Source organism: Ornithodoros turicata, chromosome 6 (genome assembly GCF_037126465.1).
Source record: "Ornithodoros turicata isolate Travis chromosome 6, ASM3712646v1, whole genome shotgun sequence".
Lineage (NCBI taxonomy): Eukaryota > Metazoa > Arthropoda > Arachnida > Ixodida > Argasidae > Ornithodoros > Ornithodoros turicata.
Genome location: NC_088206.1, coordinates 28,128,488 through 28,155,970, shown reverse-complemented (window position 1 = coordinate 28,155,970; position 27,483 = coordinate 28,128,488). Strand labels below are relative to the sequence as shown.

The 27,483-nt window shown below is 44.5% G+C and overlaps 1 protein-coding gene across 1 annotated transcript; it reads left to right on the top strand.

Annotated features, from left to right (window-relative positions):
• Nucleotides 1–39: 39 nt before the first annotated feature.
• Nucleotides 40–27,483, top strand: LOC135396487 (DNA/RNA-binding protein KIN17-like). The gene is made up of 10 exons (XM_064627481.1): nucleotides 40–365; nucleotides 546–640; nucleotides 764–807; nucleotides 892–1,057; nucleotides 1,174–1,282; nucleotides 4,309–4,393; nucleotides 4,455–4,506; nucleotides 9,430–9,586; nucleotides 19,837–19,905; nucleotides 27,160–27,483. Exons 1-10 carry the CDS (start codon nucleotides 252–254, stop codon nucleotides 27,430–27,432), a joined length of 1,164 nt encoding a protein of 387 aa, XP_064483551.1. The 5' UTR covers nucleotides 40–251; the 3' UTR covers nucleotides 27,433–27,483.

Genomic DNA, 27,483 nt, shown 5'->3' with positions numbered 1-27,483 from the left:
TACTAGCACCTCGACTTGTCGTGATCAAACATGTGACCAAAGCCATCACCATGGACATGGACTTGAGCCCTTGAGCCAGTTAAACGGAGGCCTATCCTTGCCAGCGCTCTCTGCAACAGTTTTGCAAGCAGTGGCTGAGCATCGTAGTGCAGTTGTTTGGGGTAAAATAGTTGCTTTAGCTTTCGTTTTTTTAAAGATCCATTTTTAGTCCGAGTTGAACTGCAGCGCAGACATTCCAAAAAAGCATAAACATGCCGAAACATGAGGCTGGAACACCGAAAGCTATCGCTAACAGAATAAAATCAAAAGGACTCCAGAAATTAAGGTGGTTTTGTCAGATGTGTCAAAAGCAATGCCGTGACGAGGTTTGTACCTCATTCTTTCTCTTTTTCTGTCTTAGGTGAATTGGTGCACCTGGTGATTGCATGTGCTGTAGGATTGACGTGCCGGTTATTTGAAAGACATGACTGACTGACTACACGCCAGCTACCTTGCCTTCTCTTACGTTGTTCATTCATGACAGTATTTATTTGTTTGTTTGCTAGAATGGCTTCAAGTGTCACACCATGTCGGAATCCCACCAGCGACAGCTCTTGCTGTTTGCGGAGTGTCCCGGCAAATATCTCGGCAGCTTTTCAAGGTGGGAATGCCTGCTGGGATTACTATCAAGTTCTCACTTATGTGGTATCCAACACCTCTTTTTTCCACATATTGATTGGAACATTTTTTCACACATTTCCATATTTCTTTGTCTTCCCTTCAGCGAGTTTGCACAGTCTTTCCTTGAACTGCTGAAAAGAAGATTTGGTGAGCCATTTAGTGACACGCTATTAGCATCTCGATGATGCTACATCATCTGTGCTCCAAACTTGCTCATTTTGTACTACACAGGAACCAAACGAGTGCACGCAAACCAAGTGTACCAAGAATATATTGCTGACAAGAACCACCTGCACATGAATGCAACACGATGGCTCACCCTTACTTCGTTTGTCAAGTGGTTAGGGCGAGAAGGCCACTGTACGGTTGACGAGACAGAGAAAGGATGGTTTATCACGTAAGTAAGAGATCGATGCGCTGGACTGGTGGTGGGAAAACCAAGGTCCTTGCTATGATACTGAAGGTGGTCCTATTTGCGCTTGACAATGTCATCTTTGCTCGTATGACCCCTAGGTACGTTGACAGAGACCCTGAGACCATCCGAAGGCAAGAAGCAGTGGCCAAGAAAGAAAGGCTCGATCTTGATGACCAAGAACGTATGTCCAGGTTTATTGAGAAGCAGGTATAGAGCCTAACATTACAGATTCGAGCAAAATGAATACGCAAGATATCCCCTCGAACGTGCTATACCTCCGCATAATAGCAGAGAGGCCTTAATTATTGCTATTAATTTTCAATAGCACACTATCTCTACTAAGGCTGCTGTCAGCACAGTGGTATGCCATAATATAAGAGCAGCATCAGTAAGGCCCCTGGTTTTCTGCTGCGGCAAATTCAAAATTCTGCGGCACAGACTCGTAAATTTCGCGATTTTCTGCGGCAAGCATTCAGTGGCTGCTTGAAATTGGAAGCACTTTATTTTCTTGGGTAATGTGGGAACAAAAAAATATTTTATAAAATTACAGATTCAAAGCACTGTTGTGGCTCGGCATTACATACATGATATCTTGTGTTCTCCTCTGACAAAGAATGCTGTCTGTCGCCTGCAATCATTTTATACCTGCTGAAAGATCTTTCGGCATCTACAGAGTTTATAGGAACTTTATAGGAAGATTATAGGAAGGAGCTTACAATACATGCCCTGTAGAAGTTACACCTTTAGGACACCCTTTTTGTTTCTGGGCTGTAGGCATTATTTAGCTGTCTTTAAAGGCAACGCTGTGTCTAGAGGTCCGTCGGACGGACCCGATTCTTTATGCAGCGGGCTCTGTCGGATCATCCATGGTATGAGGAACTACCGTATTTTCACACGTATTAGCCGCACCGCAGATAAGCCGCAGGACTCCTTTTTAGATACATTTTGAAAATGTTTTTGCAGATAAGCCGCATTGGCAGATAAGCCGCGGGTAATACGACGCGACTGCTTTGTGCGCTAAACCAGTGATGCACATACAAAATCAACAGAGACGCTCAACGCTCGTCAGTGCCGTACTCCCTGCCAGCTGCCCTGTTCCCGTACTTGTCCGCGAAGTCGACGACTTTTAGTTGCCGCTGTCGTTGCTGTGCCTCAGCGTTGGAGCCATGCCTCACCTCTAACTGCCGTGCCCGTGTCCGCGAATGCTGCTGCTCTCGTCAAATGAGAACTGACGCTTAGCTGACCATGTTTTATCCCGATGTCAGGTGTATTGAACCCTTCCTGTGGGTCTGCCGACAAAGGAGACTGTAGGGAAGGCCATAAACCCTGTCCACATTCCAGTGTCGGCATGATGTATAACAAAGGAGGTCAGTTCTAGTGTTTTACTAATATCGGATTGTGCCCTTGTTGCGTGTTTTTCGTGGATTGACGGGTTAGTCCACTCGAATGTGGAGTGGACCCGCCCCTGTTCGGTATTGTTCGTGCACTGGCAGGGCGGTCCTGTTCTGAAAAACATGAGGCATTGTCGGCCCTTTCGTTTAATCCGGGGTATGGGGAAAGTACCTGGAAAAAATAGTCAACAGATAAGCCGCAGAACGTCCGCGAAAAAAAAAGTGCGCATAAGCCGCGGCTAATACGCGTGAAAATATGGTAGACTCTGTTTCCTAAACTAACCAACCTAACCTAGAGCTGCACGAAGCTAACTTGCACTAACCTGACTAGAATAAACTAACCTAGCACAAACCTAACCTAAACTAACTTGGTCTAAAACGACATAATGTTGAGCCGACCGACTCCGAGGTATAAACAATCGGGTCCGTCTGACGGACCTCCAGGCACTTCCTAAAGGCAAACTCCCAAACATCAAATCAAAATCTCCCATTGCCACCGCTAAACTGCACACAAGAGGGTCGCCGTCCCTTCCTCAGGCGGAGTATGCACAATAAACTTGGGTAACGTTATCTTAAGCTAAACTACAATCTGTCCGTGTTGGCTCTGCAGCATGGGCATGAAGCAGGCTTCTCATGCAGGGAACCGTCAGGTGAAGCCCACTTTCGGGAGGTGTCGTTCATATTCTGCGGACATTCAGAAATCCAAGTAGTATTGGGTAGTCCATTCGCGAACGAAATACTTCGAGTGATTGATATTTGATTCGAATTTGAGAACTCGAATATCCGCGCACCCCAAAAAATAAAGGATTCCGTGCCAAACAAAGGATTCCGCGATGAATTCTGGATTCCGCGAGATATTGCCTTACCCGGGGCCTTAGGCATCAATATCGGCATGCCTGCTGTAAACTACGACAACCTTTACTGTAAAATTTAAATCTCTTATTCTGTAGTACCATATCTACTCACATAATTAACGCAACTTTAGCACCCAAGTGTTGGTTCTTTTTGCTGCCTATTTCACACATCGTGACTTCCATGCCTGCCATCATAATGTAGAGCGAAGATTTCTACGTGTAATTGATGCAGCCTCTCTGCAGCATCACGTTTCTGGGTTAAAAAAGCATGTGTATTATGCAAGTAAGTCGCAAACACAAGTCTCTGACATATGCATAGGTATGCCTGAAGTTCAATGATCAACAGTCTGCAGCCAGTGCTGCATTAACTATGTTGTAATGTCAAGCACATATAATTTTATGTCTCATGTTCTCAGCGCTCCCCACACACAGTACATTCACGTTGTCAGCTCCCCATTTTCGTTAAGAGAGCTCATACTGGTACTGCAGCAAGAGACAAAGACAGGAGGTTAAAACACGAAGTAGACAAACCGCCTGCAGACTCACAGCTGGTGAACTGGTCTACTTTGTGTTTTAACCTTCTGTCTTCGTCTCTTGCTACAATACCGGTACGAACCTGTACAAACTCCCCCTATACAGCCCTTTGATTGCACAAGAGGGCCATGCAAGTAGGTCAGCAGTGTGTGCAGCTCCCTGGTTTCCCTCTCCCCCCTATTGCCTGCCCTCTTTGGCTCCTCTCACAAATAAGGTAGCTTTTAAGGGCATGTGGTATCTTCTGTGAACCCATGCCGGTCTACGTATACTACGGCCTTATTGCTGCCATGTGATTGGACAGACACTTCGTCACATGGTTTCTCCAAAGTTTGCCCTCTCCCCTGTGCACAGACAAACTGTTGCAGCATATTCCTGGGGCATCTTGATACAGTGTGGGATGCAACATACATAAGTGTGAACTAGACTTTACATTCTTTATTAACTCTAATTCCAGATTGAGAGAGACAGAGAGCGGTTGGGAGGACCTTCTCAAGATGTCGGATACACAGAGCTCAAGAGGGAGGATGAGGAAGAAAAGGGTACCCTCTTTCTCTCTTTCCATCTCGTCCAGCATAGCACAATGCTTTGTTGTCGTTTCAGTTGTCTTCAAGTTGCCACTGTCATCCAAACCTAAGGAGGCTACTATAAAGCAGTAAGTATACTTTGCTCACTCAGTGAAGCCATCCTTGCAGAGATGAGTAGCTGCAGTGCATTGCAAATGTTTCTAGGGATTTAGTAGAAAGCTAATCAAAAATAATTTTACCTCAAAATATTTGTCTTACCCCACCAATACTATTTTTGTAGTGTGCTTTGGTGTGTGTAGCGTGGCAGCAAGCCCTGTACCCCAGATTATTACCTATGAAGGCCAGATTCGCATTGAAAAGTCAAGTGATCTTGTCAATATCCAACTGACACAGTCAGACCTGCATCTAACGATCCCTTGTACAGCGATATCTGTATACATTGATCGGTTTTACTCTGACCGTCAATATATACATTGTTACTGCAGAGAAAGGACCTGCATATTGGGATGCAGCTTGCCTGAGTACTCGTATAGCGATGTTAACACAATTCCACATGAAAAGTGGCTTTGGCGCGAATGCTAGGACACCACGGGAATTGGAATGTCACCCAACTCTGTGCTTAGTCATCGTACCCTGTTCCACATTGGTACGAACCCTTTGTTTTCTTTGGAGACGATCACTTTGTGTTCTGGCAAAGGGGGCTTTACGTCACTCCAGTGCATCGTGTCACTTGGAATCAACAGTGGCATCTCAACTGAGGAAATGTAAAGTGCAATAGCTCTGGATAGCTCGCAGTCATCCACAAACATCGTAGAACAAAGGTGACATCCATCAACCAGAAGTGCTGCCTTTCCCACTTGACAGTTTCTCAACGATTCTGAAAGCTGATGAGAAACTGCAAAGTTGCCGGTGATGGTGCAAGTGCGAAACGCGGGAGGATACGGAAGCAAGTGTGTATGAGCTGCGTGTCGCTGAAGACAAAGTCTCTGATTTTAAAGCATCACCGCTGATGTCTGTAAAAGTTTCTCTACATGGCGCGGTATGAGTTGCGTAAGATGACTATCACTGTTTTAAGTCGAGGAAACATGCATGGTCCTCAATAATAATAAACCAGACTACATTATTGTTACATTAGGCATGCCACAAGGAAGGGTTCTTGCACCATTACTTTTCCTAATATTTGCTTGCGATGTCTCGCACGACATGTGCACTTGCCAAAATGTTCACCAATCACCGGCTAGGTGACCTCCACTCTACTTTTTGATTCACGTCAGCCCTCTCTCACTGCTTGCGAGAGCGGTGTCCTTGCAGAGGTGTAGGCTCACTTCTCATGCCATCCTTTCTTCTGCCAAGTCCTTTCAGAATGATTAGCGCAAACACTTTTAACAACGGGCAAGATTCAAGTAGGCACTCTGCGGATTAATCAAGATGAAGTCGTAAACTTGGAGATGTTTTGGGAGCCGTGTTTTGCAGCGTGGCCTGCCACTTATCTGCGTTTTTTTTATCTTGGGCCGCAACATTTCATTATCCACTTCTAGTGAGTTGTCAGGCGCTGGAGAGCTCGGAGGTAGTTTCTTCTTCTCGTTGGCGGTGCTTCTCTGCAAAATGATAAAGGATCTTGGTAAGGGTGGCTTGTGTGGCTCATCTGACTCGGCTCGTAGAATCTTGTGTTTATGGGGACAACCTCCTACGTGTGTGGTTTTTTTTTTGCCCCTGAACCATGTGCAGAGCTTTAAATCTTGGAGGCATTTTAGAACTGTGATCTGGCTCTTATCTTTGGGCACAAACAATTTCACCGATAGAAATGTCCTTGTGCCTATGGGTGCAGTCATAACACCCCTTGTGAGCATCACAGGTTTCATTTCGTGTAATTACCCTAAAGACCCTGGTGGGCATTACGTAGGGGAGGATTTAGTGGGATATACATAGGGTCTGACCTTTTGGATTAAACCCGATTCCACCCGATTGTTCTCTCCCAAATCAGTTTCTGACCAATTCGGGTTAAACCCGATTTCTCCCCGAATTCCAATCATGTGTTACGTTGTATCACATACATGATTTAGTAGCAATCTGTGTACACGTCTGATGGAAATATTATCTGAGTGCAATAATAAACTACGTGAAGCACATTTAATGTTACATCATGCGGTGCTTGTGACTATAAATCGCGAGAAATGCATGTTTGACCAATATGTACACCTCTAACTGCGTATGAGCCGCTTGTTGGCCAGAAAGAAAAAAGTAACCCGATAACGCCCAATTGTGTCAATAGCACCTGATTTTTCCCTCCTGAATCTGGTAAAGGCATTTAACCCTAGATATACAACATTGCAGTTGAAGTGAAGCAATCGAAGGAGTCAATTTAGTCTAACTACAACTCTACAAAATGATACAATGATGCACATGTTAGTACTTACTTACATTTGTGTACGTTACGGGCACAGTTCAAAAAGAAAGGAATACTACAAACACTAAGTCGCAGTCACAAAACAATTGTTTGCAAAGCAAAATCAGGTGTTACTATGAAACACAACCCCCAGGTGGCTACGAAATATGTTTATATCTTGTTGACAGATGACTTGCAGTGGTAGCTTACTCCGCATATCGATGATGAGGCGAATGAAGGAATCTTCTGGTTCGGGCTGGATATGCACAAACTTTGTATGGGTGGGAAAACCAAGATTAAGATGAAGGGGCTGGCGGGTCCTCAAGTTTGTAGCGATGGGAAGAATGATAGGAATAGGACAGTTTGTGATACCAGACTAGGCTGATGGTTTTTTGCCTGATTGACAGGTCTGGACAGGTGACTGCTTAATGTGGGTTGCTTCAGATGTTACTAGTACTGTGGAGTAGGCTTAGCGAATCTGTAGTAGATGTTCTCCAATAGGAAGTTCCATCACAGTATATGCCATTTGTAATGGTTGCTTTTCCTGTTCCTAGCGTTCCATTACTGCATTCAGCTGTACCATTGCTAATCGTGTCATGGGCAACCGAATTGCGCACTGCTGGACTATGCTGTCTTATGAATTTAGTCAATTCTGCTGATTCAAAATATTTGGTGTGGCCCACAGGGCAATGCCCTGGTGCTTTGAAATTGTCACAATGTTAGTGACATTGTGCATGCACTGTTTGACATGTTTCAAATGTGTGTATTGGGTGACCACATCGGAAACAAGAGTTAAAATATAGCATAACTTGTTGACATTAAGTAGAGAGGCAATGAGAGCAAGTATGCATATTATTTGCTGTATTGATCTCTCTCGTTATTTATTCACATTTTGTATGATATAGGTAGATTCCATGAAGAAAAAAAAATCATCCTTTAGGCAGAAAGCTCAGAAAAAAAGATGACATAGATGAGAGCTGTGTGCTTGCTGCCTAAGCTTAGGCTCTTTTCTTCACAGATTTATGCCAACCAGCTCGCCAGAGTCTATGCTATCCTATCCGACACATAGCTTCCACGGTTCCAAGATATTAGTATATCACTGATATTCAGCTGTACCCTGGACAGCCGGACTGAGCTGAACGCTCAGTCCAGTTGCTTAGTACTCTTCTTAAATCATTTAAGTTTTCTTGCATGCAAGCGCTATGTACAAGTCAGCCCTCCATTGTCTACACAATATGCCTGGCCGCCCCAATTAACCCAGACAAATTTGAACAAGCTCTTTGTAGATTTGTTCATCTTGGTATGTTGTCATTGTGTTATGTGCGTATTGTGGTTGTTAAACCTGAAAGACTACCTCTACTTAGGTACTGTACTAGATATTTGGTGTGTCAAGAAAGTCACAATGTTCTGACTCTCCGCTTCTAGTTCCGTCATGTCTAACATCGTCCACATCAGAAATTTGTTGTTGATAGAAGTGAAGAATGTCTGTCTGTGATATCAGGGTTTACGTTTTTTTGTTCTTGGTCAACTAACACGTCCCCTCAACAGCCAAAGCTCTTCCTGCAAAATTTTTTTTTCTTGATTTGTGTTCACCATGGTTGTCAATCAAGTTGTAAAATTTTGTCAGCAACATAGTAAGAAAAATGGTAAATATGCAGCCATTTTGTTCCAAGCTAAGTGTGTCATTTCTTTGGTTGTGTTTGGTCCGTATTGGTGCGGGTGGTGACATTTAAATTGCCTGTACACTTCTTGCAGGTGTTGGCTAGGACAAACAAGTATGTGGGTACTCTTTCAAGTATATTTGTGCATCTGTTTATAGAAATCACCTACCTCGGTTCCACTTCTGTTTTGTTAGGGGATGACTTAGTAATGCTTTTCTCTTGTATAAATATTTTCTACTTCGATGAATGCATACTAATGGTGACTGCATTCGAAACACAGTGGGCTTCGAATGTATGCTTGATGAAAGTGGGCTTCACCTGACGCTTCCTTGCATTAGGGGGAAGCCTGCTTTACAAAATTGCCAGCGCTGCAGGACCAACACAGGCAGACTGTTGTTGTTTAGCTTAAGATAACATTAGCCCAAGTTAATTGTGTATACTTCGCCTGAGGAAGGGGCAGCGTCCCTCCCACGTGCACTTTAGCGGTGCCAGCGCGGGATTTTGATTTGATGTCTGGAAGGTCGCCTTTAAAAAGTTAAGGCTCTCGAATAATGCCTGCAGCCCACGAACAAAAGGAGTGTCTTAATTCATATATGATTTGTGAAAATTCCTCTTATTATTGACAAGATACGTGTGGAAAAAACTACAAATTGTAAGCCATTTGAATTCACAGCCAGATATTCTTCATTTCCTTACACAAAGACTACTCTAGAATGCTAGTCAGTTTTGCAACCAGTTATTACCGTAGCTTAATATATGATAGGCCACCAAGCACAGATAAACAATAAAAATTGATGGCATTGACCGGACCTCTCTGCCTGAGTTGACGCGAAACGTCCCTTCTTTGTTTCCGTTCTATTATGGTATGCACTAAAATATCAAGCAGGTACACAGAAATGCAGCATGCTAAGAAATGCAAAGATCAACAACTTTATTTTGAGATGATGAATGGGGAGTTTCAATGGGAGGGAAGAAATGCCTAATGAGGTCACTGCATTTTGCAGGGAAACCATAAAACGTAATTGGGACGAGACCACAGAAGAGCCTCGTAAGAAGAGGTCTCAGGAAAGTTCTTCCCACAAGTCAGCACTTGAGGAGATAATGCAAGAGCAAGAGAAAACACGTGAGAAACGCAACCGGAAAGACTACTGGCTCTGTCCGGTGAGTACGTCATCACAACTTTGAATTGTGAGCAGGTGGCAGAGAGGCAAAAAAGCAGAAACTGAAGGAAGTGCGGTTTATGCCTATCATCAAATGTCAGTGAAAGTTTCGATAATGTAAGCCAACTTAATCAGCTTGAGAGTCATGTGAACGTGGCCTTTCATTGCCATACGCCGCTGGGGCATGTAGTTCCAACAACACGCGTGACCTTGTTGCATTTGTTCGGATCGACAAGCATGTACGGCTAATCTCCTAAGAAAAGAGGTTCTTGAAGGGAATACAGCTTTGTGGGACAAATGTGTCTGTGGTTTCTTCCTTTGTTCACACTCTGTTCGACTTGTGTATCGTCTTGCAGCTTTTGACTTACAGCGTGCCCCTCACTAAAATCTCCCGACTGGATGACTCGAAAACGGTTCATGCTGGCGAAATAATTTCTTTTGGGTTGGTATTAGTGATGCACCGGCTACAAGATATGCCGTGTAACGTTTATTTGCATACTCTCACCAGTTAAATAAAAATTAACTTATGAATTTCGCATACGATGGTCTCCGAGCGTGTACCCCATGAAAGGGCACCTTCAGGAACTACATTTTAGCGACAATCAGAAATCGGCACGTAGTGGCTAACACGGCTAGCGCGTTGTCCGCCAATTTGGTCGAATGCCATTCGGTCGAACGCTGTTTCATTGAAGAAGTTTGATCGAATGCCACTTGGTCGAATCGAAAAAAAATTGATCGAACGCCGAACTATCAGAAGGCCAAAAGCCAAAAGGCCGAAAAATCATAACGCCGAATGAACAAAAAGCCAAAAGACCGAGAAATCATAACGCCGAATGAACAAAAAGCCAAAAGACCGAGAAATCATAACGCCGACCTGTCAGAAGGACAAAAGCTAAAAGGCCGAAAATCAGAAGGCTGAAAATGGAAAGGAAGGTGCACACATTGGACACAAGGGATTGTTCTTTTCATAGATTACGAAAAAGTTTTGTGGCTCTTGTACTGGAAATCAAACAGTTGGAATGTATAGCATTTGGTGCTCAGAAACAGACTGGCCAGAGAGAGAGAGGGAAAACAACCAGCAACAATAATCTGCGACATGTTTACTACAAAAAGAACGTGTCTGGTGGGTGAATGGAATGCCGCTGAATGAACTCTAGAGGAGATGGTGCTTCTCTACGTTTGAGACGTCCCCATTTTTGTAGATATATTCCAGTCCCCAACTCAAACTCTGCATTTGTGTCCCGAACGTGATTGAACAAGCAATGGTCTGAACCGCTTGCTCTATAGAATAAAGCTGCATAGGATCTCTATGACCAGGTCTGTATTTACTTTTTTTTTTTTGCTTCGTCTGCAACTTTCTGTACCGTTCTGTTTCAAGAACTATACAGGGTGTTCAAAATTAAGCTTTCACTAGCATTTTATAAATAGGCGAACAAAAGAAAACTGGTGCTACTTTTTCTGTTCATTGAGTAAGAAACAGGTGCTACATAATTAATTAGCAGCACCTGTTTCTTACACAAGTACCGTAAAGTTATCATCCGGTTTCCTGTCATCGCTGTGTTTGCGTAGCGCTCGTGAAAGCTTAATTTTGAACACCCTGTATGTCACCCTTGTCCCTTGACTCAGGAGCAGATACTATGATTTCTTCCAGAATGGTAAGTCAATCGTCCCAGGTAATTCACTTGGCTATTCACCCTACTTATCGAAAGGCCAGACAATTAGGTGCGGTTTTGAGTTAGAGATGATAGGGAACAGGTTTTGACCAGGGTTTGAGGTTTTGAACAGGGAATGACCTAGGTTGAAGACGTTGTTGAAAATGGATGAGAATGGGAAATGTCATCGGATAGCTGATATTTTTTTTCATTTTAACTTATTGCCATTGTGTACAACAAACACATACCATAACACGGTGGTTCATAGGTTTCCATTTTTTTCCCCTAAGTGATCGAAAGCAGGTTATTAAAGCGAAGTTTGGTGAAATAATTTAGTTGCTGTATTAATTCACGAGAAGTCCATCCTACATAAATTGTACAGCTAATTTTTAATCGCAGATGTTGGAATAACAGTTCTCCTATCTTGGGTTCCTTATTTTTCGGCCTTTTGATAATTCGGTTTTTTGACTTTTCGGCCTTCTGATAGTTCGGTTTTCTGAATTTTCGGCCTTCTAATAATTCTGCCTTTTGACTTTCGGCCTTATGATTGCCACCTCTTCTGGAGAGTACCCTATTTATTTCGATAACTCAGCAGCAGATTCAATTCAATTCAATTCAAGAAATCAAATTTACTTCAGTTGAATATGAACACAAATATTTTTTCGAAGGTGGCAAACCAATGTGCCGGAGGAAAGCCCTTAATCCAAAAATTTCCCCGTAGAGTCATTTTCTTATAGAGTCATGTGACACGTTTCCTGACGTGACATTTGTCACAAATTTGTAAATTTGTCACAAAACCACCTTCTGTTCCGTTCTACCTTGATCTTAAACTTGATGCTTTAACCTTCATCGAAACTTTCTTCTTAAGCCATACACATACGCTTCTAATTCGTATAAATACCCGTGAAACGTTCGCATACAACTTTCCGCCGAGAGTTAACAAAAAATCATTTGATAAAAATGGACATGAATCTCTGTTATGAGGCAGTGCCACATGTCATACATCTATCGGTTTTTATCGAACTAGTATTCCTGACAACGTTCATGTCGCTACAATGCCCCTCTTCCACCTTTGATTCCTGACAACGCTCAGATTATTGGAATCTTTACGGGAATCTCTAAATAACCTTTTATGCTTTCAGTTTTTCATCTGCTTTATTTTGTCTTTTCCGCTACCAAAAGCGAAATTGATAATATAACATGTGAGCTCCTTTTCGTTTCCTTGGTGGATGGAGACGTCCCCGATCAAAAGGCTGCTACCCGTTTTCACTTGGCAAGCCTACCGAGGGCGGGTATTATCGACCTTGGCCATCAGTTAATCCGCTTTGAAGGCACCAAGTGGGCCTCCTACAATGGGCTTCTGGTCCCTTCTGACTCACACCATGAGAAGGAAGGATATGGGTTTGGAATACGGGGGCTTCCTCACGCGGAGTGGTACTTCTCCCTTCTAATTCGCGGCATGGCGCTACCATGCAGGGGGAAGACAGGACCATCTCCCATGGCTCTAGGTAAATCTGCATTTTGCCCTTAATCTCGATAACTGGTGAGCGGATTTCATTGAGTATGGTATCAAAATACTCTGGAAAGAATTTTTTGGATTACGGATTTTTCATTTTTCTTCTTACTTTTTAACAAGAGCGCTTCAAAGTTGCATTCAATTTTTCCCGCACTTTCGCCATGCCTAGAAAAATGTCAAGAGCAAAAATCAGAAATTGGTAATGAAGCTCAAATGCACCATTGGACAAGCTATCGTACAAAACAAACCGGGTGAAAATCCGTCGAATATTAACCGAGATTAAGGACGAAACGTGTTCCATAGAAAATACATGGGGCCTTTGGAGCTGGTATCCCCTCTTAATCCAGACTCCTGCGGACCAAGGATATTCGTTTGAATTGTCAGAAGTTTGAATTAACAGGCTCTCATCTAAATACATGTGAAATGACAAAATATGGCTTAATATAGGAGTAGTTGTATATACAAAGTTATTTTCTATACATTTGTCATTTCATTCACATCCCTGCCTTATATACCTCACCAGCGTACTCGCACATCAGGGGCTTGAGTCACGTTTGTTGCCAGCCGTCGACGACGGTGTGGTCCGGCCCAGCTCTGCCACTCACTGTCTGAAATGCCAAACTGTGCCGCTCCTTCCTATTCAGCCTTCTGAGCACTTAAGTCTTCTAAGTCGAATCATGCTGTGAGTTCGTTGGCTTTTGCCACGCAGGACTGACCCGCTCATTGGAAGATTGGAGCTCTGCGCACGTTTTAGCCACAAGAGCAGTGCATCTTAATGTTGTGGATATGCCGCTTCCTGGAGGAGATCAAGATTTTCCTTCAATGAGAGGGATTTATATTTGCTCCACAATGCCATGTCGTTCGCCACGGCAGCTCGCCACTCCGAACGTGTAATGGTTCAATGTTTTGTTGAGCGGATGCTGTCAGCTTTCGCAAGATACACGTACCGTGCGCTCCGACACACGCCGGTCGAAAGTTTTGTTTTGCAAGAGTGAAAGTGACGTAGTAGTGATGTGTGGAGTCATGCGTGGCCCTCGTTCGCATGCCGCGTAATTTATGGGAGCGTCAAAAGGTGGCGCGACCGACAAAGACTGCTCGACGGCTCTGGGAATGCCAAAGCCACTTTCTGCCAGAGTGAAACGTTTTGAATTAAACGAAGGTGCTGTTTGAATTAGCAGGTTTTCCAGTGCACTGAAAACATTGCAGATCAACCAAAAACTTGAAATTTGTGTGAATTAACCAAAAATATGAATTAACTTAATCAATTATGTTTGAATTAACACGAGTCTACTGTAGGTCATGCTGGGCAATATACCGAGGTAACGCTATGTTCTGCCCTCCAGCGTTTCTTAAGCGCTTTTCAAATGAGGGCCCGCAATGCTCTCGCCCATCAGTAAGGTCCTGTTTCTATTTTCACTTTCACTTTCACAAGAATAGTTCAAACTGCGCAGACGTGGTCCAGTCAAAGGCTGAATAGTTGTGCTGTGGGACCAGAAGGAGCAATTCATGCTGCAAGTTTCTGGTATGCGTTTCCAGCACTGTCTGCATTGCCCATCACTACCACATATCTCTTCGAATCCGAATTATCTCTTTCAATTTCGAATCGTATTTCAATATTTACAAGCAGCCCAATTCGAATATTTCAAATACCTCACTTTGGAAAATTTTGTAGCTTTGTGTCCATAAGGACAACTGCTGCTCCTGACAGGAGAGCCTTCAGCTTTTCAGTCAGGATAAAATACCTTAAAAAGAAAGAAGTTCATCCACTTCGGGTACTTCCTGTACTGTTTACAAACTCCAAATATCTTCCTTTATTACTCTGTACAACTCGTTATGAACACATTTATTAGGACCTCTAATGTACAGTGTACAGCAGTAACTATAATGACCCCTAATGTAAGCACAGAAACCCTTCCATTTACTTGTGGGAGTGGGCTATATGGAGAGCGTCGCACCAAATTAACCATTTTAACCCGAACCGAATTAACCATTATTCTTAGGTGGAACTGAACCAGAACAGAACCGTAATTACTAGCACCATCTTGGAGCTGAACCGGAACTGAACCAATCTAAAAAGTTCGGTTACCAGTTCGGGATACCGGTTCGGGTTGGTGTGTGCCGCCTGTTATCTATCCCATCATCTAGTGGCGACTTCCGTTTTATGTGACATAATACTTGAGATCTGGTGGTCCATTCGGTAGCGCAGGACATACAAGGCCAAGGGTGAAGGAAGTTGTCCTCTCGTCGACACTTATCGAAGAAACATGTTTTGTCATTCCTACCTTCGAAAGTTTGGAGCAGCAGTGCATTGTAACAATATCATGTGGAACATTAAAAACGTAGCCAAAGAACCACTATGTTCAAAAAGGCTGCACTGCACCCTGCTGCAAGTGTGCCGCGACCCGCCTGTCACAGCAGTTCAGTCCTTCCAGTTGCAACTTGGAAGTGCCCCAGCGCCGACAGCGGCTGCTGCGGCGTGGCATACTTCTATAATTTCGATTTTAGAGGTGTAGACGCTGGCCGAAGTTGTGCCAGTCTTGTCAGAACACGAGGTGCAAAGAAGGCGAAAGGAAGCACACGGAGGTGAATGCAAGTTTCGGTGAGTGGCAAGTCCCTCCAACTATATATATGTTAGTGCATCAAGCTAGTGACGTCAAAGAAGGCAACTCTTGAGACTTCAATGGGGCGTTGGAAGTTCATTTGAGCAATAGTGACTATGTAGTTCATTTGCCATATGAAGATGCTACATAAAAAATACGTTCCACTTCCAGATGACGTGTTGCCGCTATAATCTAGACATATCGTTTTAATTTTGTTTTTCGCAATTTAAATCATATCCTGGGGGAGGGGATTCGAGCGGTCTGCCTGCCTAGATTGGCGGCACGTTGCTCGGGGAAGGGAGGAAAGGGTTGGTCGAATACTAGAAATAAATGCATAAAAAAAAAACGTAACTAAGATATCGTGTATCATTTTTAATGGCTACCTATAATTTTGTAGCATAGCAGAACCTCGAACCGGTTCTGAACCGGTTTAAAGCCACTGAACCGGTTAATCGAACCGGTATATGTGAACTCCGGAGCTGAACCAGAACCAAACCTTTATGGCCGAACCCGAATCCGAAACAAACCGAAAAACGTTTCAGTTTGACGCTCTGCTATATGGATCAGTCTAGGGCAACTCAAAGTTGTCGCGCAGAAAAGCTAGTTTTAGTAGCAGGTATAGTAACCCACGAAAAAGCTTGTCTTGAGGGGAGAGTGTAATCCGGGACAGCTTCAGCTGAAATCAGTTCACGAAATCCTTCATCTTTCACGATGCAAAATAGCTGGAGCAGTCATTTTTGCAACCTTGGAGTCCCCAGCAGCCTTTCTTTGCATGGGAATCGATATTCGTGCCTCGCAGTGTTGGGACTGAGGTGACAAGCCAGTAAGGAGAGGAATAGCTTTTAATGACCAAGCGGACAGAAGGCCAGGGCAGACCTAACTCTCTCTCTCTGCACTTGAACACACCATTCCCCCTCACCCATGGAAAAAGATGTCGGAAGCCTGGGCGGCTGAAACGGTGCAAGCTCCAGGATACCTCACAGGAACGGGTAGAGGAGAAGTTGTTGTGACACGTGGGGATCAGTGGTAGTGTCAGGGCCCAGGTAGGCTGGCAGGGTAAAAGTGGCCAGGGATGACGTGTCAATGTGGGCCGGTTTTAGACGGTCAACGGAATCTGTGTCCGGGCGCTTTGTATGGACAGCCAGTTCCACTTGAAATGTCGTTCTAGGACAAGGTAGGGGCCGTTGTAGTGTGGCTGATATGCGCGTCCCATGAAGTCGCGCAAAAAAAAAACATGCATGGGTGCCGGAAGATATGACGAACGAATGTAGCTTTGTAGATGATGGTGGGTCAGCGAGGGCTGGATTTGAGACCTGGTCGCATGAAGCTTTGGGCGAAATGAAGACGCATCCGCCAGGTCGGGAGAAGAGGGAGCCCAGAAGAATTTGAATTGAAGTCGGAATGAAGTGCTGTAAATAAGCTTCTCACTGGAGATACCTAGACCTTGGGTGCGTCCGAATAGTGAGGCGTCGCACATGCCGTCATAGTGTGTGTCACATGTGCGCCTTCGAGCCAAAGTATTCGAGCACCGATACGCGTGCCAATCGGGTGCTGATCGTCTTCAACGTCTATTTAATAAAATAGACTCCAGAGGGTGCATAGCATGAGGTGCTGCAAAATCGGCCGTAGTAGCAGACGACAATAATTTCTCGGAATTCAGCATGGACACTGAGGTAGTTTTCATTTGTCTTGCAGTTTATCTACATGCGCAGAGAGAGTGAGGTAGACATTCCAGACAATGTATGTAGAAGTCGTGCAAACTGAAACTGACGGAAGGACGAAAAGTAAGCAGAGCGTAGTACAAAACGTGCCCAAAAGGAGCACTCCCGAAGAGAAGAGACGACGAGAACTCTAATTCTGACAACAGTAGCGTGATGTAGTACTGGGATTGGCTTGCTGCGCATTTATCCTGCCCAAGGCACCCTGCAATCGTGCATGACAACCATCATGCAACCTCGTGAGCAACAGTTGTGTTCTGACAACTTATCCAAGGCTGAAAGCGACAATCCTGCACGAGGAGCATTTGTGCGTAGTTTTATTAATCTGTTCGCAAATCATTAAACCGTTGGAGAAGTTCAGTCTGCTTTCGTGTTTCGTTTAACATTTTTACTTCAATATTTGTTGGGGACTGGCAGGGGGGCGCCTCTCGGGTTCCTTATCATTGATCACCTCATCTTCTGGGCGTTCCTCCCGATTTTCAGACCTTCAGGCGTTTCTCATTCGCGTGGAGAGGTACGAAAACTCGTGTCGCTTTAAAATTAACTAAAGAATGAAGGATAAAGTGCTCAGTGCTAATATGAGAGACTAAACTCGCAAGCATAATTGTTCCGCCCTGTTTCGCCTTCGTGGTACGCCCATTTATCTTGGTATGCTGCCATTTTTGCAAACAAAAGAGCCGTCGGCCGCCGAAAACTGTCTGCTAAACTCACTGATCCTTTATACATAGAGATCAGTTGCTAAACTGTTCGACGAACGCGCCATCCTCCGAAACACGGCAGAAGCGGGAAACGCGAAACGCACTCTGCGAAGTCTGCATTGGAGGAGACTTCCCAAAGTGTGCCTTCTGTGGCGCACATGTGCGCCTGTGTAGAATTCGGATGGCGCACCATTATGGCGGCTCTTCCGGTGTGCCGTATGCGGTGACGCATCTCAGACTATTCGGACTCACTCCTTGTTTGAAGGCGGTGCGGATTTTGAGGAGGGCAGTTGGCAGGGTGTAGAACCAAGATGAGCGGTCTTGAGCACAGGAGGGAGAGGCCTTCGGATGATAGTGAAAACGGTAAGTCGAGTAAGCCGTTTGCTTGTGGATTGTAAGCGGTAGTGCGTATGCGATGTGTGCCCAGACAGAGCAAGAGGTCCGCAGGGAGATAGTATTTAAACTGTCGTCCACTGTCAGTAGAAATGGTAGCGAGCACGCCGAAGTGGGCTACCCTACTGAGGAGAGAGGCTCTTGCGGCAGTATCGGCTGAGATGTCGATGATGGGTATTGCTTCAACAGTTTCTGTTATGTCCAGCATATTTCTTTGCATTGGAAGTAGCCCATTCGATGTCTCTATATTCTTTACCAACACTGTGAGAGTGCAAGTGAAGAAGATGATTTCTCAGTGTCGCAAAATCGGTATGCTACTCTCCCGCTTTCGGTTTGCAAACCAGTTTGCATTTGAAAATATACTCCAAAAGCCAGGGAACGACATCATAGTGTAAAATCATTTACTACACCGGCTTGACACAACAAAATAAAAACAAAAGTGTAAATGTTCCACCACCTATATGGGTGGCATCATCGGTTTGAAGCACAAAGCAGCAAAAACACTTCGCATTTACGCCGCTTCGATGCAGTGCCGCCCCACGAAACGCAGTGATGACAATGCCGATCGAGCGAATTACTTTTCAGGTCAGCATAAAATGCAACGCATCACCCACTCTTATTGCACAAGTCGTTTTACTATAGGTGACTTTTTGTGGACGTAAAATTGCTCGCTTCACATTGTTCCAGTAATATTCGAAAACTGCGAATACTGAAAATTTCCTGCGAATACTGTTTGAATAGTATTACCTATTCGTTTCGAATTTGAAGATTCGAATAGTATTCACACAGCTCAAGTATTTAGGGTACGAGCTGTGTAGTTAACTGAGACTACATTTGGGTATGATGCCAATGATGGAGCATACAGTTCCAGTTACATCCAGTACGGGAGTCCGTGTGCCACTTGTGCGGTGCGCTCACGTTCCATCTTATTGCAAAATAACACACATTTGGTAGGATGACCTCTCATCTGCTGTACCAGCTGAACATGCCAGCATACACCATACTTGGCAGCATGTCCAATGGTGATCTGTGCAATGCTTCTCTGATATCTTATCAAAGAAATGCCTCAGCAACCTTGGAATCAGTGACTACCCTCTAGAAACATCAGGCTCATTCATTGCAGAAACTTGACTTCCTTGAATTTCTTGCGGTACCTAAGGAGCATTTCTGAACTGCATTAACAGGGTGTCTACCAACCTGGAAAACAGGGAATTGTCAGGGAATTTGCCAAAAGCAGCTGAAGTCAGTTGCTGAAGTCAGTTGCAGACAAGTGCCGTGACTATGCGCAGCGAATCATGAGTGCCGATCAGTGGTTGAGCAGCCACACCGCAGCAATGTTGCCGTGAGTAGCAGTTCGCCAATACAACAAGCTCAAAGACAGAAAGTAGGGCAGCCTCACTAATACTCAATAAATGATCCGTTATATGAGGGATATGTATCAACGTAGCAACAGGCCCCAAATTCCCTTTTGTTTTGGTCAGGGAATTTGCGTGAAATAGTCAGTGAAAACCTGCAAAAGTCCGGGAATTCGTAGGCTGCAATTTGGTAGACACCCTGGTTAAGCACCAGGTGACATTCACAAAAGCCCTGTGCCCTGTGAGCAATGCGCAAAGTGCGCTGTGAGCAAAAAAAATGCCCTGTGAGCAAAGTGAAGAGAAATGCTTTTTGTTACAGGGCATTGTGGTCAAGGTGATTGCCAAGAAAATAGGCGAAAAGTACTACAAGAAGAAGGGAGTTGTGCAGGTGAGTTTGTGCTCAGCTTTACAGTTATCATTGGCTGCTGGTGTACCCACCTTTGATTGTTTGTAGTACTCAAAGTACTGTATGTTGTTTAGAAGAGTTAACGTTACTATTGGAGAAAATATTGTGTAATGGCATTATGTTTGTGTGATGTATAAAAGTAGGAAAAAGAAATAATACCCTCTTGCACGTTCAGGGCAAATTACTTTTTCACATTATTGGAAGACAAAAATGACATATTTGCTCGCATAATGAACACTCCCAACTTGGGCGTGCAAATGTTTGTATCCCCTCCATGGATTTAACAATATGGCTCTGGGAATGTCAACCCAACTGCTTCGGAATATAACTGTATTAAACATTTGTACCTTGAGTGTTCAGATGCAGTGTTTCTTTGTAGAGCCCTGCACCATCCGCGGATGGAAGCGGATATCCGCAAGATACTTGCAGATTCGGAAGAAAATTCAGAACTTTCTGCGGTGTGCGGATCGGATGCAGATCGGATGCGGATATGAAGGCAGCGGATCGGATGCGGATATACCGCGTGCTGTAATTTTTCCACCAGCAATTTATTTGTATTGCGCTGCGACAGCGAGCGCATGCTCGGGTTCACCTTTGACCATGCACGGCCAAGACGGGAGAGAAGGCATTCTGGCGTCTCGAACCGCGCGAGCACCGACGAGGTAGCGTTCCACGCGTTGCAGAAGTCTCTCCATAACACGTTTGTTGAAATGTTTCCCTTTTCGTCGTGAGCCGTTCCATGACAGCATGGAGGCATCCGAAATTTTTACCAACATATGCTTCCGGCGACTTTACGCGTCCCTCGAAACGTGCGGATTTTGCGGATCGGATGCGGATGTAAACTGTTGTGTGTGCTGCGGATGCAGATCGGATGCGGGTAACGGTTGCGCGGATGCGGGTCGGATGCGGATGCCAAAAATCTCATCTGCGCAGGGCTCTATTTCTTTGCATAATAACACCCCCCTCTATGGTGCTATAAAAGATAACGTTTGGATAAAAGAAGTTTGTCAATTATGCGAGTAGATATGGTATACCATGTGGAAGAGGGATTGGTATGGCATAGAAATGCTCCGACAATGGAGGCAATTCACAGGGTTCGAAAATTGGCACACAGCTGTACCAGTTCGCTATGTGCCAGGCCGGCATGGAGCCGATGCTGCTGCCTCTCTAGGTTTCTGTTGGGATTTTCTTATATTTTTGCAGAATCTCTAGGTCTACTGGTAAGCTCGCAAAATCTTAATGCTTTGAGAGTGTCTGTCTCAGTTAGCCTTCGAGGTGCTTGAAGGGTAGTACCCTTCACGCAGGTAGAATCTCTGTTCTCTTTGTTACACTGCAAGTGAAGTGGCAAAGCAGCCCATCAGCAAAAACTGGTGGAATAACATCAAATGTATAGTCTTGCTGCATGAGAAACTTTGACAGAGGCTTGCTAACTAGGCTAAAAAGAACGATGTATCACATTTTTGTATCTATCATATCACATATTCATGTGGATATTATGTGTCATGTGGTCTCTCACATATTGTTAGTACATGTACTAGTACTTGCATAATTGTAATTTCTCGTAAGTCATATATCTGAGCAGATTTGGGTAACAAATACACTGTATTTTTATGTGTTGTCACAATTTTCTTCTGATAATTTGCCTTTGAAAACTGACAAAATCTGTCGTCAGAAATGTTCTCAGCAATTCTGAAATGTGTCTGCTGTGTTCCACCAGCATGCATAGGAAGCATTCCATGCCAAATGTCTCAGAGGTGACGCTTGACCCTCGTTGATTTTGTTATAAAAATTCATACGAATTTATTACTTGGAGAAAACCACTAGAACAAACGTTTCAGCTGCCATTGCAAAATAGTTGCCCCTAGTGTCTGTTTAAACTTATGTGCTTAGCCTGTGACCACCCCTGTAGTCTACGCATGGTGCCGCCAAAATTATGGAGATACTGCAACTGGTTTTGTGCCGCGCCAAGCAAGAAGTGTTCGTCAACCTATCTGAAGGTCACAAATATTCTGGCTACTCGCCATATGTATCCTAAAAGCAGTGCGAAATATGCGTCGAGAGAATCAAAGTTTAGCATTTTTTCTCGGCTACATCGGCTACATAGAAGCAAAGCGACAGAATTATCTTTAACACTGAGATACGAATGGGTACTACAAACCTAAAAAGTCTTGTTGAGCGGCTAAAGAAAATGACAGGACAAAAAAGTACGCCAAGTTGTGACTCTGGTGAAAATTCGGCAACTTTAACCGTAAATAACAAAAATGGTGAAGCGTAGAAAGGAGTGCAGTGAAAGCTGGAAGAAAGTATCATGCCCAAGGAAAACAAGGACCAAGTTTGAAAGATGTATGTTTTTTTTTATAGAGGAGAAAACTAATTTTTCAAGTTCAGGTCCCGGCGCAGACAGCTCACACGACTGTCACTGTGTTATGCGCTCATGCTCTCAATGGCAGCCCATTGAAAGTGCATCAACACAGCAGCCTTTTGTTGCCATCTGCTATGTAGAAGCAAGTATTGACCACAGTTTTAGCAGACAAGGAACAAACAAGCACTTTGACGCCTGAACGGAATGTAACAGTGAAGAAGGCAAGACTTTAAATTTTATGACGATCTGAAATATTTTAATTGCGCTACAGCACACTTAAGGTTGATAGGGTGCTGCCGGACACCAAATTTGCGCTATACTCAAGTTTAAGAAAAACACAGACAACGAACTACATGTACAGGTCTAACCGTACATTTTTGGTGCGTTATACTCACTAATTTATCTGCAGGCTTCGGTGGCTCAGTCAGTAGTCTACTGATCCCAAGTTCGCAGATTCGAATCCGGCCAAAGAAGGTGGAAACTTGGTGGTGGGGTCTTCCGCGAGAGACATCATGTGTTGAGATCTCGACGCACGTTAAAGAACCCTCAGGTGGACGAAAATCATCCACAGACCGACTACTGTGGTGTCGCTCACGATCATAGTTGTCTTGCGATGTAAAGCCACAAATTATCACTAATTTTTCTGACAGTGAAATTCTTGGCGCACATAGCTATATGAGCAAAAAAAATGTATGTGGAAGATTTCGTTTTGCAGTCTCTAATATCCAACATCAATATGCATCCTGCTTTCGATGGAAGTCTATTCGCGCTGCTTAAGAGTGTCACACCCTCTGGGCAGTCTATACCGTTGCATTGCAGGTGCAGGTCTCCCACCATGCTCCTCGGTCTGTCGATGTGTCACTGAACTGCTTATTCGCGTAAAGTGTTGAAGAACGTTGGGGACCATCCTGAACATGAACAAGAACTGCTCAGACTTCAGGCTAGGCCAGGTTTCAGCTTTTGAATTACATGCAGGCACCATTATCAAGTGTACGAAGAAGTACGCATCTCTGTTCACACCAAAACACTGTATAGACTTTTTTTTCACGACATGCCTCTCGCCGACGAGGCACGTACGTCATTTGGTTGGAAACCGACCTGTATACCAACTTTGTTTGTCCTGCTACATGCTGTGCCATAAGTGAATGAGAAATTTGAAAGAGCAGAGTCATCTAGTGAAGCAGAAATTGAGCCGTCTGGACCTTGTCATGAAGGCAGCACCAGCTTATCGCCACTGAACGCAGCTCTCACTGTGCTTGGGGAAAGCCCCCTGAACAAGAAACAGTGTTACAAAAGACATCGCAGCTATGTTAAACGTAAAATCGACAGGTTTCAGAAGAAGCTTACAAGCCAAATCAATGGAAATAGAGTCTGATCACAACCACGTACAAGTAGCATTTCTACATTTCCGGAAGAGGACTATAGGACAGTGATGAATGAGCATAAAAAAAAATATCAAAATGAACAAAGCAATTCAAATAGGCTCGTCATTCTTACACTCGCACCTTCTTCCTGGTCGTATGATAGAATCATGGATTTCTTGGGTGCTGTTGAAAGACATGTGCGGCACGCAAAGCAACTTAAGTAATGCCACGGTGTGCTGAGTAAACCCACAACCAAGGAAGAACAGGCCTCTGGACAAGTTAGCAAAGTCGTCAATATTAACATGCTACAATGACGACTCCGTGTCTGCCAGCCTGCTTGCCTGAAAAAAAAAAAAAAAGAAAGACGTTCGTGGGAAACAGAAAAGGATAATGCTTTTGAACCTGAAGGAAGGATTCCAGATGTGGAAAAATGAGAATGCCGTATTGAAAGCAGAGTTCTCTAGCTTTGCCGCTGTGAGACCATCCTGGTGTGTTCTGCCAGGCACCTCGGGAACTCACTCCGTATGCGTGTGCCAGTACCACCAAAATGCCAAGCTTATGGTACAGGCAGCTGGCCTTCAAGACGATTGCAAAAGCCTAGTTTCGCAGATTGTCTGTGATACGCAGTAAGAGGAGTGCATGATTTGCAAATGTGACACGTGTCCTGGTACAGCAGCTCTCAGCGCACTTTTGGACGGTACCGTTGCCGTCACGGAAGATTCCACAGAGTGTATTCCCGTAAAGCAGTCGGTACGAGGCAAACACTGCAGGCTGGACACTTTCAGTGTGTCACCTGAGGACTTCAAAGAACGGTTTCTGGAAGCTATTGCCGACCTAACCGCCCATCACCTCGTGACCAAGTCGCAAGCGAGGTATCTGCGCTACCTGAAGAGCCATCTCCCAGAAACTGAGGACATTGTCTTAATGGATTTTGCAGAAAATTACAACTTTATCATAGAGGATTGCCCACAGGGTTACCACTGGGGCACAATACCCAAGCATCTGTGCATCTGATTTGTGCTTAATACCATAAGGACGACGACGCTGTCCACGTGCAATCCCACGCAGTCATCACAGATGAACTGACGCACAACAACACCATAGTATACACGTTTCAAAAAGAGTACCAAACTGCATTATTTTTCTGATGGGCAGCATCATGGTACAAAAACAAAAAGAACATTGTTAACCTTTGCAACCATGCTGATGACTTCAGCATTTCTGCGACTTCCCACAGTAAAGCATCCTGTGACGGCATTGGCGGAACAGTGAAAAGCCTAGCAGCAAAAAAGCCTAGCAGTTCTCACTGCTGTGCAGCTGTACGGATGGGCAAACCAGAGTTTCAAAACCAAAATCGTTTCAAAACTGTGAAACCAGTTTGTGTTTTGTAACAGTTTGTAAGTGAAACAAGACAGTTCCTTGAAGAGAGATACCAAAGTGTGGTGTCTGCCACACCTACACAACACTACACACATACACTACACTACACTACATTACGTACACTACACACACACACCTACCACTACTTTGATCTAGTGAGCAAGTACATTGTCAGCGCCGCACTTATGTCATACTCGAAAAAGCTGTCTTTTCAGAAGGCTAGGCTGTAGTGGATGAACCCATCACATCATACTGCCTGGTCGTAGCAGACGACATCAACAGTGCACCTGGGTAACGCCACCTAGGTACAGAAGACCTGCTTATTGCCTCCTCTCCCTCCCTCACTACGTTTACATATAAAGTCAGAGTTCATCTGCTACCGCGATTCGCCGTTATGCGAAACTCGTAAAGGATTGCAGCTAACTTCGCAAATTTGAACCTGTAGTGCAACATGGTTTAATCAGTCTTGAGAAAAATATAGGACCACTTTGTTTTGTTTTCCTATTTAGTACGGGGATGTTTACTCGGAGACGACAGTTGCTGCTCATGTAGCCGACAGTGGCTCGTCTTCATGCTTACGACCGCTGAAAACACGTTCGTGATTGGCTTACTCTTAGTTGGTACGTCACGTCGACGAGTAAGCAGGTTTTCTGTATCTAGGTGGTGGTGACCTGATGCACCTTCCTCAATGGGCTGCCGTGGAGAGCATGAGAGCGTAGTGACAGTTGCGCGCGCTGTCTGAGCTGGGCCCCGAACTTCAAAAGTTGTTTTCTCCGCTATAAAAAAAAAATATATATATGTGTACGAGGGGTGTTCAAGTCAAACCGGAACTTTTCATTTTTTGCAAAAGTAAAATCAACTTACAGGCGAGAAATTAGTTTTATTTTTCAACATAATCTCCAGCTGCACTAATGCACTTGTCCCAGCGTTTCACGAGGGCTTGGATGCCAGCAGCGTAGAAATCCTTACGGGCGCGTAGCAGCCATGATCGGACCGCATTCGTGACCTCGTCGTAGCAGCTGAAGTGGCGGTCCCCAAGGAACGCCTTCAGTGGCCCGAAGAGATGGAAATCGCTGGGGGCGAGGTGTCGACTGTAAGGGGGATGTGGCAGCAACTCCCAGCAAAGTTTCTGTAAGGTGCATGTCGTGAGATGCGTGGTATGCGGGCATGCATTGTCCTGTAGGAGGAGGACTCAATTGGTCATGAGGCCCGGCCGCTTTTGCTCCAGCGCCTTATGCACATCCCTCAGAACCTGGCAGTAATATGCACTATTGATGGTGGTACCACTGGGCAGAAAATCAACATGAACAATGCCAGCCTTGTCCCAGAAAACCGTGGCCATGACCTTACCCGCAGACAAGGTGCTTCGGAACTTCTTGGGAGCTGGCGAGCCCGGATGCTTCCACTGTTTTGATGCGCGTTTAGACTCAGGAGTGAAAAGCTGCACCCACGTTTCATCGCACGTGATGATCCGATCAAGGAACGGCTGTCCTTCAGTGTCGAAACGGTACCTTAGCTCTTGGGAGATTTCCAGTCTTCTCAGTTTTTCTCAGAGTTTTCAACTTTCATTTTGATTAACCTAATGCTTGTTGGTCTGTATGCACAATTTTAGTGTGTTGTCACTTGAGTAGTGCTGTAGGCCCACTAAGTTATCAGCAGTGTTCGATGCGGTATCTACTTTCTCTTGATGTCTTTTGTTTCCTACAGAGACGTTTTATTGCACACATAAACACTGGCCCCGTCAGTTCTGTTTTGTCAATCAACCTTAGTTTTAATAACATGGTAACAAACACGAAGAAACACGGACGGACAGGGGACGTGGATAAAAATGCGTCCTCTGTCCATCTGTGTTTCTTCGCGTTTGTTCCCATGTTACTCAACCAACACACTCTACATCTTCTCGCACTTATTTTTAATGGTCTGTGGGCGGCAAATTGACATTTCATCACTTTAACGGCGTGTAACTTGAAGTACAATACATATCATGAGCTGCTGTAACTAAATTTTAGTTTCAGTAACTTTTCCTGGAACTTAATTACTTTCAGAATCATGTAACTGCAACTTAGTTATATCTTTTGAGTAACTTGCACAGCTCAGCCCTTTACTAATCACAACGTTTCTCAATTTCAGGAGGTACAAGACAAGTATGTGGCTGTAGTGCACATGTTGGACAGTAGAGATGTCCTTCGCTTGGACCAGGCTCACCTGGAGACTGTCATCCCAAATTTGGGGCGTCGCGTCAAAGTGGTCAATGGGGCATATCGGGGTGAAGAGGCTGTGCTACTTGAAATACAAGCAGACAAATTCTCTGCCAAACTGAGCATCGATGCAGGACCCATGCGTGGACGCGTCATTCAGGACATAGAGTACAAAGATTTCTCCAAGCTTCATGAAGGGTCATGACACCAACGTGTATTGAGGTCACTTCAAAATACTAGATCCTTTTGTCCTACA